The sequence below is a fragment of the Gobius niger genome, assembly GCF_951799975.1.
Source record: "Gobius niger genome assembly, chromosome: 21".
Lineage (NCBI taxonomy): Eukaryota > Metazoa > Chordata > Actinopteri > Gobiiformes > Gobiidae > Gobius > Gobius niger.
In genome coordinates, this window is record NC_136872.1 from 21,588,981 (window position 1) to 21,608,879 (window position 19,899).

The window sequence follows — 19,899 nt, forward strand, 5'->3', positions numbered from 1 at the left end:
ATTTAATGAATGTAGCTTGTCCCTGTCGCCAGATATGACCTGCTCAAATCAATGGAATTTCAGATAACAGAATCCGATGGCAATGTAAATAGTGATGTGACTTTCATGACATCTCTTTAACCGAATATCAAAAGAGCCTGATCTTTTCTTCAGTCACTTTTACCCAGAACTCCCCCAAACAAACTCAAGAATCAGCCCAACAACAGAGCAGTGAACAAGTCAAGCTAAATGTTTGTCTGATTTTCTCATTCTTTCTTAGGCAGAGAAGCACCGTCTGAAGCAAGATGGAGATGAGCAAAAATGGCGGCTCTAAACCGGTGACTGTCAAATATATTACGGTGGTATTACATTACGTGGTGTTTTAATGTTGAAAGTAAAATATGATCTGTTTTGTAGTCGCCTAATTCAGACGGACAGAAACGCGGCGCCACCGTCAGTTTCCACGACATCCACTACAAAGTCCTCGAGGGCGGAGGCTGCGGCTGTCGCAAGAAGACCACCAAGGACATCCTCATCGACCTCAAGTGAGCTCGCACTTTTACTTTACCTTTACTCGTTTATACGTGACGGGTCATTCTGCAGAGCTTCAGGTCGTAGACAGACTTTGTTCTTTGTTCAGGTGATTCATCTGTGGTTTAGACTTCACTCATTATGAATATAAAGTGAATTGAAGTTTTGCTCATGTTTAGCGGCCAGGGGAGCGTCATGAAAAAAAACATAGAATAAAAAAAATAAGAAGATGCAATAAACTGTCTAAAAACAAGTTATTTTTCTGATGATGACGGGGATTTCCTATGATTTTAATCAGTTTGGGGTTAAAAATGCCCGGTTGTTTTGTCAGTTGTTGATATCGTGTAAAGAGGGCGGAGCCGAGCCGAGCCTCCAGTGTCCAGTACTGACCTGGGCTCATTCACTCAGCGCTTTGTCCCATTCTGTGCTTTTTTTCGTCCCCCAAAAGGAAAACACATTTGTAACTGGGGTTTTGTTTGGGCGCGTTGGTTTCACTGATATCATCTGGTTAAAAAATCTGATACGCTAAACCTGTTTATTTAAAGGGGCTAGATGCAAGTTGGCCATTTTATACTCACTGCTGCCACCTCAGGTCATACGTGTAACTGCAGCTTCTATATTAAAGGGGGGGTATTATGCAAAATCGACTTTTTCAAGCTTTACATCATGTTATTATGTCATTCCCTCATTAAAAACATGCCTGAAGTGTTGCCTTGGCACATTCACGTATTTTTGAGTAATCTGTAAAAACTCTGATGGCGGCCATTTTAGGGATAGGTTTGCCTGAGTCCTCCTAGGAACGCCCCCACCTCCTGGAGACGCCTCCGACCTTTCGTCACCAGCCGAGTAACCAACCACTGCTCCTCAGCAGAACCCCCTCCCCACTGATGCCACAGACAGCGTGTGGAGGGGGCGTGTCGGAAAGGGTCAGAGGTTCTTAAAGAGACAGAGGCCTATTTCAAGACATTCACTACAGCCATTTTGAGAGAGCAATTTTATACAAGGCAGTTATTCTAATTTACTGCATTTACAGACCAACAGAAGGTTTGGTCATCATTGTAATGAGATATAGACTGGTGCTATGTGGTTGAAAAAAGCATAATACCCCCTCTTTAAGCTCATGCGGCACTTCAGACCCGAATAATCACCTTTTTGAGTGACAGTGCAGGATTTTAGAGGCAGTTGTGGTGAACAGGTCTGGGCTCATTCTACACATTAGGACATGGCTGGAACATGTAGGAGGAAGAAAATACTTACTTTTAACATTTTTAAACTCTGTATAGTCTCTTTAAGGGACTTGAATTGAGGAAATGTATCTTGTTTTGAGCATTTTTTACAGATTTACACTTTTTTCCAGATCTGAACAAGTTCACTTTGCTTGTTTGATGATGTTTCAGAAAGAATAGTATAACTGCCAATGGGTTGATAATATTCTTATCCCATTGTCAAAGAAAATTACCTAAAACAATAACAAAATGTATTGAAACCAATCAGAAACATCTCAGAACAAGTAAGATATTCTCGGTCAAAAGCCCAACTACATCTTAAAGGGACTATACGAGGAGGGCGGGGCATTTGGCAAACCAGTCATTTAACATTATTTTATAGTTTTATTAGTGTTTCACGTTAGAAACTACAAACAATAAAATAGCTCAGAATTTCCTAAAATGGTGCTGAAGACTCGACCAGAGACTGTCATGACGGGGGTGGAAAATAACAAACTAAAAAGTGCACATTTTCTTGAAATTTTATGATGAATACTTCTTACATTTACTTGATGACATTTTAGAAGCCTTTTCTGTATGTTGATGAATGAAGTATTTTCCTCCCCCTACATGTTCCAGCCATGTCCTAATGTGAAGAAGGAGATCAGACCTGTTCAACACAACTGCCTCTAAAATCCTGCACTCAAAAAGTTGTTAATTCGGGTCTGAAGTGCCGTCATGCACGAGCATAATATAGAAGCTGCAGTTACGCAAAAGACCTGAGGTGGCAGTAGTGAGTATAAAATGGCCAACTTGCATCTAGCCCCAAAACAATTCAACTTTGGACTATTATTTAAACTAATCTAGCTACTTTTTGCAGTGCGCTACACATTTCTACCAAAAATGTGAACGACAAGTGAAAACTGCTTTATTTCTCTGCCTGGTTTAGGAGTAAAAGTGAAAACTGTATTGAGTCTTCTTAGTGGTGAATGAAATGTCGGCCATTGGTCACTCAGGATGTTGAGGTTCTCGTCTGATCTCATTCTTTGGGCTCAAAGTGTTGCTGAGCCTAGGCCTGACCAGCTGCAGATCATAGTAGTAGTTGTAGTAATCATCCCAGCGGTCATAGTAGCAGTTGCAGTCATAGTAGTCGTTGCATTGAAGTGAGTTTTTCCCGCTAATCTCTTTGACGGCTGGTTTCTCTGCATTGTGAGCGTTTCCCGTCGCCCCGCGGTGACCGGTTTTCCTTCCTCCTCTGCTCGTTTGATGCGCTCGCTTCAGGATCGCCAGGTGGGGCCTCGGAGTTCGCACGTACACAAACAAACACGGCCCGTTCGAAGCTTCTGCGGCATTGTGTGAAACGCAGAGGCGAGGTCTGCGCTTCCAGGTTGTAAAGAAAATAAACCGGTGCGGACTGAAGTGACCCGAGGCCTCCGGTTTGGACTTTGAGGTGACCTAAGGTTTCCCTCCGGTCAGAACAGAAGAGTGGATCCTCTGCGCTCACAGCAACTCCAGATCTGAGCTTTTTGAAGGAACAGTACTCGACATATTCTACACTTTCATGCGCTGTTTCTCAGGTTTTCGAGTTGCATTGAAGAAATGAAGAGAAGTAAGAGGAGCTCTGAGGGATGTTTGCCCTATAAGAGCACTCGCGGAGACAGTAATGGTCTGGGTTTTAAAACACTCTAAGCACTCACTATTGATCCACTCAGTCCTCTACCATCCTGCTGTTCATAATGACTGATTAAAACAGAGTGTGCCTGAGGACCAGAGAAAGAAATGACCTGTAAAGTAACGCCGACTGTAACAAGTGAATTTCTCTTTTGTGAGATCAATAAAGGTTTATCTTATCTTATCTTATCTTAAAAAAGTGAATAATAAATAAACATTAAGTGAGGGATAATGTATAGAACGCTGGTCATTATCTGGAAAATAAGTACCGACAGGGCGAACTGGACCCCGACGCGAAGCCATTTGCCAACTGAACACACAACATAAACTTCGTACACTTTTATGAAGGTCGAAAGGTTTATTTAATGACTTCCGCGACAAATAGTTCCCAAAGGTTTGCGCGTTGCTCTGCAACGTTTTGCTAGGCTAGAAGCAGCAAGGCTAGTTGCTAGCCTAGCTACTTAGTTGAAGGCGCAGTTGGAGGAATGGTGGTGAATCTCTGGGTAAGTTGAAAGTCAGACTCACGCTAACTTCACGAGCGATTCCCCGACTTCTCTCGCAGTGACGTGGACAGATAGTGTCCGCAAATACGTACGCGCGGAGTGATATGAAAGCACAAACTCCTTTGCCATTGGCAGCGGTCATTATTTTTTTCAGAGGTCCTTTATCAGAAAATAATGACCGGTAGAACGTTGGGAAATCCCATTCAAATCAACGGAGCTTCTACTTACGTTGTGAAGAGCCGTATAATAACAAAGATTAATTGCAAACCACCTTGGTCTGTTTGCACAGGCCGCAGTTATTCAGGAGTTAATAACTACAGCCTGTCCTCTGCAAACCTACTAACAAGTTATCGTTTAAGAAACCACTGCAGCTTTATTTAGCTTGACTTCTTCAAACTGGTCTAAAACTGGAACTTTCTACTGATGCTCAAACACAGCATTTTTGAACCAAATCTAATCCTTTTCCCACAAGAACAGAGTAGTAGAATGACCATAAACATGAAGCAATTGGTGCATGCTTCACTTTAAAACAAAAATAATAATCCGATGTAGAGACTTGCACCAAAAAAGGCCTGAAACAACTAATCAATTATTGAAACTATTTTAGGTAATTGTTTCTGGGATATAAAATGTCTTTGTTTGGCTTTAAAGGTCGGGTGTGTAGAGCTCGTTCATAAATTGGTTTGTAAATCTCAAGACAATTTCCAATGGTAAAACAGTAACACAGCATTTATTGTTTTAGTTTGGAAATACATACAAATGGACTTTCTAACCCCCTCCTGAACCGAGCTTAAGGTGTCCAGTTTGCCTTTACCCAAATCTAAAAGCTTCTCGAAAAATGCGTTAAAAAAAAAGAGACGAAAACGAGGATTAAAACATGACAAAAAAGTGACGAAAACTTGACTAAAAAGCGAGGGGAAAAAAACAATCAAAAAGCCTCAAAAACAAGACAAGACAAAAAAGATACGAAAGCACGACAAAAACACTTCAAAACAAAAAAAGTTACCATCAGTTTTGTAAGCATTGCTGTTATGCCTATAGGCTGTAAACTCTCCAGTCAAGAAGCTTTAAAATTTGGGTAAAGCTGAACTGGAGAAAATGCGCTCGCCTAAGTAAACTTAAAAGGTGCATTAAGCAACTTTTTATGTGGAAAAAAAAAGTTGCCATTTGTACATATTTGACCTTGTAGTGACCCCTGTATGCAGGGGCGGACTGGGACTGAAAAACAGCCCTGGACTCAAATCAAAAGGCTTCTTGACTGGAGAGCAACACTGTAAACGCCTCATTTGAAAGCTCAAATCTAGAAAAGTGATGGTAACTTTTTGTCACATTGTCGCTGCATTTTTGTCATGTTTTTGTTGCTTTTTGCTGCTTTTTCATTACTTTTTTGTGGCTTTTTGCCGTGTTTTCGTCACTTTTTGTCACTTTTTTGTCACTTTTTCGTTGTGTTTTCGTCTCTTGTTTCTCTTTTTTTTTTTCATGTTGTTTTTTCATCGCTTTGTCGTCACGTTTTCGTCACATTTTGCTGTGTTTTTGTCACTTTCTTGTCACTTTTTCGTTGTGTTTTCGTCTCTTGTTTCTCTTTTTTTTTCTTGTTTTTTCATCGCTTTGTCGTCACGTTTTCGTCACTTTTTGACGTGTTTTCGTCACTTTTTGCCGTGTTTTCGTCACTTTTTCGTTGTGTTTTCGTCTCTTGTTTCTCTTTTTTTTTCTTGTTGTTTTTTCATCGCTTTGTCGTCACGTTTTCGTCACTTTTTGCCGTGTTTTCGTCACTTTTTGCCGTGTTTTCGTCACTTTTTCGTTGTGTTTTCGTCTCTTGTTTTTCGGGGTTCTTCATGTTATTTTTTCATTGCTTTTTTTCATCGCTTTGTCGTCACGTTTTCCTCACATTTTGTTGTGTTTTTGTCACTTTCTTGTCACTTTATTGTCACTTTTTCGTTGTGTTTTCGTCTCTTGTTTTTCCTTTTTTTTCATGTTGTTTTTTCATCGCTTTGTCGTCACGTTTTCGTCACTTTTTGCCGTGTTTTCGTCACTTTTTGCCGTGTTTTCGTCACTTTTTGCCGTGTTTTCGTCACTTATTCGTCGTGTTTTCGTCTCTTGTTTTTCCTTTTTTTTTTCATGTTGTTTTTTCATCACTTTGTCGTCACGTTTTCCTCACATTTTGTTGTGTTTTTGTCACTTTTTTGTTGCTTTTCCAGCACATTTTTGTTTTTGGATGCTTTTCCTTTAAGCTTTTAGATTTGGGTAAAGCTCGGTTACGCCCAGGGGGTAAGGGTAAGGTAAAGTGAGAGGCCAGACCGGTGGCCCGAGAGCCAGTGGCCCTTCTGTGCTCTTCCAGAATACAGGACATATGGCCAGTCCGCCCCTGCCTGTATGAGTGGTTATCATGGCGCCTTTAGTTTCCATCACAGTGATCTCTAAAACACTCCAGGATCGATTGTTTTGTAGATTTTCTAGTGAAAGCAGTGAAAACCTTCCAAACACGTGATCCTGGAGCGTTGTAGAGAGTGATGGAAAGTAAAGGCGCCATGATAATACATCCTCAGGTCAAACACACCCAAATATCATTTTTTTTTCCCTCATAAAAGTTGCACAATGCACCTTTTTAAAGTTAAGCGGTTAACCTTCAGTCTACTTTGTCAACATGTCCACATATGGCGTTACTTTCAGCAGATCAAAGAGCAGAAACAAAGCTCGTATACTCGTTAAAGTTGTGGCACGTGAAGCCGCCGTAACGTTCTGTCTGTGTGGCTAAAGGGCGTCGACTCTCCTTGACCTCCATGTGACAGAGGGCGGTAAACCCGTTATGAAGCCGTTGGATAAAGCAGGTGTCGTGACTAGTGATTGGGACAAAGTGCACGTTCCTGTTTTTACTGCGACTGTATCTTTAGTATGGAGAGAGTTAATCATTGAGCAGAGAGGGTTCAAGGTGGACCTGCTGCACGTGCTTCACTCACAGTCAAACACAACGGATCGATCCCTGTGCAAGCTCCATAGATCTTTATTTTCATCCTGTTTACAAGCCTTATCCTCAGAGCTGCTTAAAGGGATGTGTCAGGACACAGGGCCTCATTTCCTAGTTATCCAGAGTGTTGTTGATTTCTGGAGATATTTTTTTTGTAATTCATGCAGTTCTTATATTTGAAGAGTTTCGTGGCGCTAGGCTAGTGCAAGGCTTGTGCATTTCTATGGTATCAGCTAGCCTGCATTAAAAACAGTCTGACCCGCTCCACAGAGCACCTGAGGCAAATCACTTATAACACCAGACTATCCATATAAATGTCTGTGTCCATAGAATAATATTTGGAATATAACTGACCTGCATCACATGAATGATCGCATTTTGAGGGACTATTTTCTAGCAGATCACTCCACCGCTGCCTAGCTTGTACAACCACGAAGCTGATGCTGCTCAAATATAAGTTATTTTAAATGCAAAATGGTTAAAATGATTCTATTGACACAGACATTTATATGGTTAGTCTGGTGTTATAAGTGATTTGCCTCAGGTGCTCTGTGGAGCGGGTCAGACTGTTTTTAATGCAGGCTAGCTGATACCATAGAAATGCACTAGCCTTGCATTAGCCTAGCGCCACGAAACTCTTCAAGAACTGCATGAATTACAAAGAAAATATCTCCAGAAATCAGCAACACTCTGGATAACTAGGAAATGAGGCCCTATGTCAAAAATCCTGAAATATCCCTTTAACCTCCCCCCACCTGAACCGAGCAGCACGCTTTCCCAAGTTTGGCTTTACCGAAAAAGCTTCTTGAAAAAAAAAAAAACGTCAAAATAGCGCCAAAAGCGAGGATGAAAATACAACAAACATGTGACAAAAACACAACGAAAAAGCAACAAAGAAAGCCACAAAAAAGTGACAAAAAACCCAACAAAGCAGCAATAAATGATCGACAAAACTGTGCCAGAAAAGCAATAATAACACAACAATAAACTGAAGAAAGAGAAACAATAAAGCGACAAAAGAGTGCAGGAAAAGCAACAATAACAACTTTTAAAAAGTGACAAACAAGTCAAAGAAAGCAATGAAAAAAGTGTGACAAAGACGAGATGAAAAAGCAACAAAGGAAGCCACAAAAAAGTGACAAAAACCCAACAAAGCAGCAACAAATGAGCAACAAAACCATACCAGAAAAGCAATGATAACACAACAAAAAAGTGACAAAAAATGTGGTGAAAACACGTCAAAACCACGCATCAGTTTTCTTTCTATTGAGGCATTACATGGTTGTTCTCCAATCGAGAAGCTTTTGGATTTGGGTAAAGCTGAACTGGTGGTTATCAGAGAAAATGATTGCACATATTTGAACTAAATCACTAACTAAATAAACAACTAATTTAGCATTTTCTGATCTAAATTTGTTCTGTCTTTGGAAATGCGAATAAGAAAACGATTTTCCAACACATGAGACATTATTCCCGTGTCATGGTCTAGGAGTAAACGGCCGAGTCATGTTTTCTACAAAGTGCTGACTGACTTTGACCTAAGATTGTGAGGATTCATCGTGAAAGCTGCTTGTGAAACTTCCATTTCCTCATGAACAGTGAGTTACTCGAGTGACGCAACGTGAGCAGAAGCGTTTTCGATCATTTGTTCTGAATCTGGACTGTGGGCCTTTAGACACTTCATATAAGCCGAATGCCCATCTCGGGTCGCCCGTTGCATTATGGGTAATGGAATTTATTTCGGCTACCAAACAGTATTGATAGTTAGCGTAAAGCAACGAAGAAAGCTCTGATTTGGACCGTTTTAACCGCTGGAAAGTTGATGATTTAAAGTGTTTTTGTCGTCACCGTGGAGCTTGTTACATTATTAGCATAAAGTCTATTTTTACAACCTCGGCTGCGAACGGAGACAGTCAGAAACTGAAAGAACTGAACGGCCGTTCATGTGTAGAGCTGCTTCAAAGAGACGACCAGGCCTTGTTCACATAGTTGGAAAAACTATGTGAGAAAAACATTTCTGACCCTTGAAGGCGACTGTTGGACAAAGTACAGGGTCTGAAACTGTGGCCTCAAGTCGCCGATATTTAGAACATTTAAATTGGAGTGAGAAATAAACACGTACGTACGAATGAGTTCTTTTTTTTTTTTTTTTGTCAATAAGGAGGTGGACAATAAATGAAATCTTTTTTTATTATTTTTGTGACCAGAGAGATCCATGTACACATACAGGCTAGGCCATCTGAATTCACTTTATTTGTATTTTTTACGAGTGATCTGATGGTACAACATGGCTAATCGATTGCTAATTTGACAGACGGAAATTTACCCACTATATTTAACATCAACACAGTTTTGAAACGTTTCCCTGCAATTTCAAGATTGATTTAATTGATTTAAAAAGTGGCGGTGTCTGTGTCAGGCTGATCCCAGGTCCTGTCGTCCCCCTGTCCGCAATGGTCCACTATGGTCCACTATGGTCCACTATGGTCCACTATGGTCCACTATGGTCCACTATGGTCCACTATGGTCCACTATGGTCCACTATGGTCCGCTCCTGCCTACGGAGCCCCGTCCCGACTATTCCCTCGCTTTCAAGATATTGACAACATAAATATTTGCAAGAAATGTCACTTGAGACTTATAGTCTTTAAACCAATGCCCAAAGCCTTATGTTCACGGTTATGGCTCAATATACTTCAGTGTTCAGGCTCCGCTACCTGAACTCGCTCACACATTTCAATGGCGGAGTGGTTTGTTTGGTAGCTGAAATTAGGAGCCTGATTGACCCACGCAGATGGGCATTCGGCTTATTCTGACACTTCATATTCCAGAGAATCTATCAGCAGAGTCATGTTTTCTGGAAAAAGTTGCTTAATAAACATTTCCTAACTTTCCACAGTGAAATGGCAGAAGTGAAAGCGCTGCGTCATGTTGTTTGTTTTCTTAGTGGGATCATGAAGCCGGGCCTGAACGCCATCATGGGAGCGACCGGCAGCGGGAAATCCTCGTGAGTGAGAAACTGATGAGTCACGTTTAGCGAATCTGCGTCATCTTTTTGTTTAATTATTCTGATGTTTCTTAGGTTTTTGGACGTGTTGGCGGCCAGAAAAGACCCGTCCGGTTTGAGCGGACAGGTGCTGATCGATGGAGCTCCTCAGCCGCCCAACTTCAAGTGTCTGTCGGGATACGTCGTCCAGGTCTGTGGGGCAAAACAACAACAGATATTAAGCTCTTAACCCCCACCTGAACCGAGCACATTTTCTCCTGTTTGGCTTTACCCCAGTCCAAAAGCTTCTTGAAAAAAGCTGTGAAAATAGCAACAAAATTGAGACGAAAACAATGATGGAAATGTGACAAAAAATTGATGAAAAAGTGGCAAAAATGTCACAAGAAATTGACAAAAAATGTCGAAAAAATTACAAAAAAATTACAAAAATGTGACAAAATGTGACACAAAAATTACAAAAATGTGAGAAAAATTTGATAAAAAATTGACAAAACAATGACAGAAATGTGACAAAAAATGACAAAAAAATGACAAAAAAATGACAAAAATGGGACAAAAAAATTACAAAAATGGGACAAAAATTTGATTAAAAAATGACAAAAAAATGACATAAATGTGACAAAAAAATGACGAAAAAATTACAGAAATGTGACAAAAAATGACAAAAAAATTTGATCAAAAATTTGACAAAAATTTGACAAAAAAATGATTACAAAAATTACAAAATGTGACAAAAAATGACAAAAAAGTTACAAAAATGAGTTGAATACCCAACAAAAAAATGATAGAAAAAAAATCTGATGACGTGAGGAAAAATATCCTCTCGGTTCAGGCGGGAGTTAAGAGGTTTAGCTCTTAACCCCCCACATTTTCTCCAGTTTGACTTTACCCAAATCGGAAAGCTTTCTTGAACAAAGTGTCAAAAACGAGAAGAAAAAGAGCATGAATAATGTCAAAAAGTGACTAAATGAAGCCTCAAAAGAGCAGCAAAAATGTGACAAAAGAATGATGAAATTGCTGCAAAAAACTGACTAAAAACCAATAAAAGTGCTGCAAAAAAGTGGAAAAAAAAGTGACAAAAACTCAACAAAACAGTGGCAAAAATTAGATGAAAAAGAAAAAGTGATGGCAGCAACGCCAGGAAAAAGATCCGTTTACATCAGCTTTGTAGGTCTTAGCTTTCAAATAAGATGTTACTCTGGGCTTATAGGCTGTGAGCTCCAGGGCAGAAGCTTTTAAAGTTGGGTGAAACTGAACTGGAGAAAATGCACTCATTAAAGGAGCTAGATGCAAGTTGGTTATTTTGTACTCACTACTGCCACCTCAGGTCATACGTGTAACTGCACCTTCTATATTAAGCTTGTGCATGACGACACTTCGGACCCGACTTGACACCTTTTTTGGTGACAGTGCAGGATTTTAGAGGCAGTTATTCAGTCAGTCATTAGGCTGGAACATGTAGGGGAAGGAAAATACATAATAAACAACAACAACAACTCCGTATAGTCCCTTTAAAGTGGGTAGTAAGAGGTTAAAAGTTGTGTTCATCGTTGCTAATCTCCTCTTGTGTCACGTTTCCAGGACGACGTGGTGATGGGGACTCTGACGGTCAGAGAGAACTTGAGGTTCTCCGCGGTGCTGCGTCTTCCCGCCTCCATCTCTCGGCAGGAAAAGGAGGAGAAAGTGGAGCGGCTCATTCAGGAGCTGGGCCTGGGCAAAGTGGCAGACTCCAGGGTAAAAAACACTCTGTAGTTCAGGGGTTCTTTACGGTGTGACCCCAAGATGACAAATTAGACCCAAATTAGAATTATGAGCTGGACTCAGTAAGAATGAGGTCTGTGACTGAGTAGATGTGAATGAGTGGAACTTTCGTGCATAATCAACTTTATTTAGCTTTAAACCATGTTTTACTGTTATTCCCTGTTCACCTGGAGTAGTATTTCACAACATTCACACAGTTTTGAGTTAATCCTCAGACAAAGCTGTTTACACTCATGTCATTATTCGAACCCAAAAACTGTCCCACATTTTTAATGTCCATAATCGATCTATTTTGTGTCCAACCTGGAAGTAATTTTTAAATTATTCCTATATCTGCCAGCAGGAGGAGCCCCAGTCAAGATTGACTGCATTTCATTGTTACTATTTAATTCTTACAGAGACATATTTTCAAATTATAAAACGAAAAATATCAAAGCTGACCACCACACTGGTTGACCGGTCTATTTTTTTTAAGAGGAGTGGGGGTAGGAGGGGCTTATGAAAAGATTCCTTGAAAATCAGGAAGTGAAATTCTTTGATATCTTTGTTGTGACTGACGTGAGTCCTGTGTGTGATGTCCAGGTGGGCACTCAGATGATCCGGGGCATCTCCGGAGGCGAGAGGAAGAGGACGAACATCGGGATGGAGCTGATCATTGACCCGTCGGTGCTGTTTCTGGACGAACCCACCACAGGCCTGGACGCCAGCACCGCCTGCTCCGTGCTGCTGCTGCTCAAGAGGTTCTTCACTCCCTGCTTCAACCTGGAGGTTTCCCAGAACGTGATTCTTATGCTCGTTTTCCTCCAGAATGGCGAACCACGGCCGCACCATCATCCTGTCCATCCACCAGCCGCGATACAGCATCTACCGCCTGTTTGACAACCTCACGCTGCTCGTCAACGGGAATCAGGTCATTCTACGTCTCACAGAAATCATCTTTTTGGTTTCTTGTTATTTCTAAATACGCCGTTTTGCTTCAGGTTTACCACGGCCCGGCACCAGACGCTTTGGACTATTTCTCAGACATTGGTAAGACCCCCCCTCCTCCTCCGTCTGATTCAGCAGGAGCCTGTATTTGTGCGCCATTTTCCAGGAGGATTTCCAATCATTCAGAATTTCAGGCCCCTGGTGTTGATAATAATTTAATTTTAGATTAGCTTTTACCTCACCCCATTGTCACACACGTTGTCACATGTTGTTAAAAATATCCAGAGATGAAGAAGACAATGATTTAACAGGACAGTTTACAGCCTATAGGCCAGTGTCATGCCTTATTTGAAAGCTAAGACCCTCAAAACTGATTTTTGTCGTGTCATCACTGTGTTTATGTCACATTTTTAAGTGTGTTTGTTGTGTTTTTTTGTGTGTGTTTTTTTTGTTGCTTTGTCATCACTTTTTCAGTTGCTTTTTTGTCACTTTTTTATTGTGTTTTTGTCACTCTTTTGCCATTTTTTGTTGTCATCCTCATTTGTGGCGCTTTTTTTCAAAATGCTTTTTTATTTAAATAATGCCAACCGGGACAAAATGTTTGTAATGCTATCTTAGTGAGGACACTTATAGATAGGGCTGCTCGATTATTGAAAAAATAATAATCACGATTATTTTTGTCATAATTGAAATCACGATTATTCAAACGATTATTTGTTGCCTTTAAAAAAAAAACATCAAAAAAGTGACAAAAATCCAGCAAAAAAAGACAACAATCCAGCAAAAAGTGACAAAAATCCAGCAAAAAAGTGACAAAAATCCCCCCAAAAAAGACAAAAATCCATCCAAAAAGTGACAAAAATCCATCAAAAAAATGACAAAAATCCAGCAGAAAAAAGACAAAAATCCATCAAAAAAGTGACAAGAATCCATAAAAAAAAGACAAAAATCCAGCAAAAAAAGTGACAAAAATCCATAAAAAAAGACAAAAAAAATAGAAAAAATAAATATTGAAAATAAAATAAAATCATCGTTTTTTTGCGATTATGCTAATTTTGTAATCGTTTACTGTTGTAATTGAAATCGTAATCGAATTTCGATTAATTGCACAGCCCTACTTATAGATATAATGTATTACCCTGAACCTTAAGCCTCCAACCCTTATCTTAACCCAATTCTAACCCTAACCCAAAAACCACATCGTGACCCTCAAACAGTCCTTCAAATAAGTGAGGACCGCCCAAAATGTCCTCACTTTCCAAAAATGTCCTCTCTCTGTATGTTAAAAGCTCACACTGGTCCTCACAATGTCTTAAGTACAAGAACACACACACACATCCCATATACACTTATATTTATGTAGCTTCTGGATGTATGTTATTGTTACTGTGCTGTCCCATATCAATGTGAGTCTGTGTTACGTGTATTTGCTAAATATGTTTTTACAAAAAGACTTTTGTCCCATTTCCCAGGATACACCTGTGAGCCCCACAATAACCCCGCCGACTTCTTCTTGGACGTGATCAACGGAGACTCGACCGCTGTGGCCCGGAACAACCCGGACAATAACGGTCAGCCATTTTTGAGCAGAAGGGGAGACACTTTTCAGGTTTTGGACAGAAAAGGAAACAAAGAAACAACACAGTCTTTACAATAAGGATTTTCCCACATCTATTTCCAGCCTCAAGTATAACCCAGTTTCTTTGTTTTTGTTCCGCAATGCTGCCCTGTGTATGTTACCCTTCGTGTCGGTCATGACTCGTTTTACTTTGTGTCTCATTTTGTTTGTCACTCGTTTTATTATTAGGCCTTTTGTGACAAGTTTTGGAGACACTCGTAAGTTTTTGTCTAGTTGGTTTTGTACACTTGTTTTAGTACCTTGCGTTTGGTTAACCCTTTATACATATTGTAAGTAGCCTTTGTTCTTATGGTTATTTTTGCCACTCCTTTGTTAAATTTATCCTATACACTCCTTTTATTACATTACAACTTTATTTATCCATTTTAAATCTTGGTTTTTGTTACTTCCCCTTCCCCTTAGCTGAGCTGGGTCGTAACAAGTGGGGGCTCGTCCGGGAGCTGAACCCGGGACCTCTTCTCCAAAAGGAGAAAGTGCGCCCTCTTCTGGCCTTTGCTATGGCTGCATTTTGACTACAAACATATCAAGATGCTAAGATGTTAACAGTGGTGGTGATACAAATATGAATAAAGCATCATTTTTATCTCCACAGACCCAGACTTGCCGTCCAGTCAGGCGATTGAGGAGAAGCTGGTGCAGGAGTACAAGACCTGCAACTACTACAGACAGACCAAAGCAGAGCTCGGTAAAGAACTACAACACATATTCTTACTTTTCAAACAGATGTGACAGGCCTGTATCCAATAAGACGTCTCTCATAAACAAATGGTTACTGTCTGCAGTTGGATGAAACCACCACACCCGCCTATAACAGTAATTATAATGGTTTTGACTATTTTACTGCATATTACCATCGAACGTACTGTAAGTTTGTGGCGTGGAGGGCCGGTTTTCATCATCGCCAAAACACCAGGGGCCAAACTTCACCATAGTAGCCTAAAGTAAAGAGCTTTCTTCTGCAAATGCCAATGTTTTACATCAGTGGTTCGCCATTACTCGGCATTACCCTCAGTTGACAAGTTGCGACCCAAATAAAACTGTCATTTGGCACATATCGTATGAAATATTGTATTTTCCACAAAGGTTTTTAATTAACAAGCCGTAGATATGCTTTAAAGCAACTTTCCTTTTAATCTCTTACCCTCCGCCATATTTTCTCCAGTTTGCCTTTACCCAGATCTACACGAACAAAGCGTAAAAACGAGGATGAAAATACAACACAAAAAGTGACAAAGAGCCACATAAAAGTCACAAAAACATATCCAAGACATGTAAAAAAAAAAAAGCAAGAAAATTATAGCCATGAGGAAAGCAACAAAAAACAACAACAACTACGAAAACTGGTATTTGAGCTCTTGTTTGCACAATAATATTTCTCAAATTCAACTTGAGGGCCAGAGGTTCTGTGCTGGCGGGCCAGACTCTGACGTTGCCTACCCCTGATCTAAAGTATAGATGCTCTTAAACACATTCAAGTGCAGTTTTGGCTTAAATTGTACTCATTTCAAAAGTTCCAATTTGATTTTGAATATCAAAATTTCCCATAATTTCTTTGCTTGATTGAATGTTTGCAAATTTAAAGTGGACTGCAACATAAAAATAGACTTAAAAACATTATTTTGGTGCCTCAGCTTTAATATTTTCGCTTTTATAATTTGAAAATATGTCTCTGTAAGAATTAACCTCTTAACCCCTTAAACCCCACCTGAACTAAGCACATTTTCCCAGTTTGGCTTTGCCCAAATCTAAAGCTTCTTGAGTGTCAAAATAGTGACAAAAATGAGAAGAAAACAAGGATAAAAATGCAAAAGGCAACAAAAAAGTGGCATAAAAAAAAGAGATTAAAAGGTGTCAAAAATGCAATGAAAAATAAAATCAACAGCAAAAAAGTGGCAACATCACGGTGAGGAAAAAGATCTGTTTATAGATCAGTTTAGCAGGTCTTAGCTTTCAAATGAGGCATTACACTAGCTATTGGTTAAGGCGGGGGTTAAGAGGTTAAATATTTGAAGTGCAAAGTGGTGATCTTGTGTCGTGTTTTCAGAGAAGATCTTGAGCGGCCAGAAGTCGCTGACCACAGTCCGGTCCAGGACCATCACCTACAACACCGGCTTCTTCACTCAGTTCAGATGGGTGCTCCACAGAACCTTCTGGAACCTGGTGCTGAACCCACAGACCTCAGTGGCTCAGGTCTGCTTTCGATGACCTCACAAACACTTTTTCTGACAGTAAACTTTTGTTAAAACGTTTCTGAAGGACTTGTTCTTCTGCAGGTGGCAGTGACGGCGTTCCTGGCCTTAATTGTGGGCGCACTTTTCTTTGACGCACAGTTCAATCAGACGGGCGTCCAGAACAGGTTAGTCAGAGAACTTCACACGCAATACTTAATCATGTAATAATTAGGGCTGGGTGCCGTTTAACGATACCAGTAATCGAAAGCAGGAACCGAAAGTTTTGATACTGTTGGTCCAGGGACAGCACTAAAGGAAGTGACTTGGTTATTTCAGCTTTTTGCCGCCATTTTCCCCCAATGTTTATTTATTTTTCCCCTTATGTTTTCCAATAAAAAACATTTTTTTGCCCAATATTTGCCCCATTTCTCCCATTTTTAAAAAAATGTTCCCCCTAATTTTTATTACTGAAATTTCCTCTACCCCCCCATTTATTCCCCATTTTTTGTCATTTTTTCTAATTTCCCCCAACAATTTATTCCCCATTTTTTTTCCATATTTTTGCCCACTTTCTCCCAATTTTTCACACAATTTATTTTCTCTTCATCCCAATTTTTTCCTCATATTTTATCACTAATATTTTTCCCCCATTTTTCTTTTTTACATTGTTTTTATATATTTTTTTGCCCAATGTTTGCCTCATTTCTCAAATTTTTTTCTAGTGTTCCCCATTTTTTCCCTCTTATTTTTGCTCATTTTAATCACTAATATTTTCCCTATTTTCCCCTGTTTTGCCCCTTTTTTTAACACAATTTTTCCTTAATCTTGCCACAATTTCTCCCTATTTTTCACACAATTTATTTTCTCTTTCTCCAAATTTTTTCTCATATTTTATCACTAATATTTTTCCCCCATTTTTCTTTTTTACATTGTTTTTATTTATTTTTTTCTCCCATTTTTTTTCTCCTTTTGGCTGCAGTTTTTTCTAGTTTTCCCCATTTTTTTCCTATATTTTTTGCAAATTTTTATCACTAATATTTTCCCTATTTACCCAAAGGTTCCCCTGTTTTGCACAATTTTTCCTTAATCTTGCCACAATTTCTCCCAATTTCTCCCCCCAAATTATTCCCCATTTTTTATCATTTTGTCTAATTTCCCCCAACAGTTTAGTCCCAATTTTTTCCATATTTTTGCCCACTTTCTACCCAATTTTTCACACAATTATTTTCTCTTCTTCCCAATTTTTTCCTCATATTTTATCACTAATATTTATCCCCCATTTTTCTTTTTTACATTATTTTTGTTGTTGTTTTTGCCCAATGTTTGCCTCATTTCTCCCATTTTTTTCCTCCTTTTGGCCCCATTTTTTCCCTCGAATTTTGCTCATTTTTATCACTAATATTTTCCCTATTTCCCCATATTTTTAATTTCCCCCTTTTTTTAAACTCAATTTCTCCCAATTTTCCCCCCAAACTATTCCCCATTTTGTTACATATTTCTCTCTTCATTTTTCAGGTTTGGAGCTTTGTTCTTCATCACCGTAAACCAGTGCTTCGGCTCATTGTCCTCGGCCGAGCTCTTCATCACAGAGAGGAAACTCTTCGTGTGAGTTTTCATGTGACTTCTTGTTTTGTTTCATATACTTTTTAATTAAAGAATGGACGGCCTTATTAGCCTCTTATAGGATATGAGTTGAAGTTGAAGTTTTATTACTCATGTGGTTCCTCGTCTTTCCACAGTCACGAGTACATCAGCGGCTACTACAGAGTCTCCGTGTACTTTCTGTCTAAAGTCCTGGCCGACATCCTGAGCCTGAGGACCATCCCTGCCATCGTCTTCACCTGCATCATCTACTACATGATCGGTGAGGGACTCGGACAAACCCTGAAGGAAGAGCTGCTCGCTAAACCTAATGTTTTTCTTGTGTGGTGCTCAGGTCTGAAGGACACGGGGGCCGCCTTCATCCTCTTCATGTTCTCTGTGGCCCTCGTGGCCTACACCGCCACCTCCATGTCCCTGGCCATCTCCGCGGACCAGAACGTGGTGGCCATCGCCAACCTCTACATGACCATCTCCTTCGTGTTCATGATGGTGAACACATTTCTTCTTTGTCTAAAATGTGCTTTATATTCAGCTCAGACTGTCTCTATTGTCTTCAGATCTTCGCAGGTTTGTTGGTGAACCTTCCATCCATCGCTGAATGGCTGGTCTGGCTGAAGTACCTCAGCATCCCCCGATACGGCTTTGCGGTGAGTTTTCAAACACACTTTGACCTGAAGGTGTTTCCTGTAAACATTGTTGAATATAGTTTGTTTTCTTTTTCTGATCAGGCTCTTCAGATCAATGAGTTTGTGGGACTTGAATTCTGCGACACCATCAACACCACGACCACGTAAGGAACACACAGTAACACCAGGGTCAGATGTTTAAAGTGTATTCAGGAATGATGATCAGAGGCGCTTTTGGGAAAAGTCCTGTTCACAATGACTCTTCTGCCAGTGCCTATTGGGTTGTAATCCTCAAACTTTTTTCTCTGGGGCCACAGTATCGTTCCTGACTGTGATGGGGGGCCGGGTCGTGTCGGCTATAACATAGAATTATATGACCCAGACCAAACTGCGGCAGCCTCATTGTGAAGTAGAGATTACTCGCCTGCACAGTCACTACTACTATATCCACAACCCTTAATTCCAGGCACAGATTTGTTTCGCTGTAGTGGTTTGCAAAAATAGTATAAAGTTTCTTTTTAATTTGAAATCCCACAGGTTTTCCATATATTTTTATTCCAAATAAAACATCATTGCGTAATGTGACCAAAGTAATAACTGCTTCCACTTGTATTGCACTTTACAAACCTGTTTCTCAAAGTTAGTCATTATTCATTCACTCTGTGGTGTTAAGCTTCATTTACCACGTGTTGTTGATATACTGATCTCTTATTATGTCAGTGTCCTGTGGAATTATTTTTTATTTATTTAAGTTGCCCCCTAGTGGCTGGAATGAGTATACTGGTTATTTAAAAAAAAAAATCATAACTCCGCACAGGAATGGGCTAGAGACTTTTTATTTTTTTATTTTTTTATACATACTCGGGGATTCTTGCTCTATAAATCTATAAATAATCTACTAAATAATCATGAATAATAATAATCTATAAATCAGGGGCCGGGTTATATTATATATTGAGGACCCCTGGTGTAATCTGTTTGTGAAAAACTTGATAAATCCAAGAGATTATTTTTCTTCATCCCAATTTCCAGTACTTTAAATTAATTATTACTTTTTATAATGAAACGGACAAAAACCAAAGACCAAAAACAGCAATGCTCGTGTTTGAGTCCTGACCGTTGTTTCCTGCAGATGCCAGTCGGGCGAGCAGATCCTGGACACCCAGGGCGTGGATTACTCGACTTGGGGTTTCTGGCAGAACCACTTGGCTCTGATTGTGATGAACATAATCTTCCTGTCCATCGCGTACCTCAAACTGCGCTTCATCAAGAAATTCACATAAATCCAGACTTACCATGTTCATAGTTAATT

At 39.8% G+C, this 19,899-nt stretch overlaps 1 protein-coding gene across 1 annotated transcript; it reads left to right on the forward strand.

Moving 5' to 3' along the window:
• Positions 1–231: 231 nt before the first annotated feature.
• On the forward strand, positions 232–19,870 carry abcg2a (ATP-binding cassette, sub-family G (WHITE), member 2a; the record flags this gene model as incomplete). Its single annotated transcript, XM_079579927.1, has 18 exons — positions 232–317; positions 397–524; positions 9,802–9,861; positions 9,937–10,051; positions 11,443–11,595; positions 12,205–12,362; positions 12,430–12,532; positions 12,603–12,651; positions 14,022–14,120; positions 14,781–14,873; positions 16,233–16,378; positions 16,462–16,544; positions 17,875–17,964; positions 18,099–18,223; positions 18,296–18,450; positions 18,519–18,608; positions 18,690–18,751; positions 19,720–19,870. Exons 1-18 carry the CDS (start codon positions 285–287, stop codon positions 19,868–19,870), a joined length of 1,893 nt encoding a protein of 630 aa, XP_079436053.1. The 5' UTR covers positions 232–284.
• Positions 19,871–19,899: the final 29 nt, after the last annotated feature.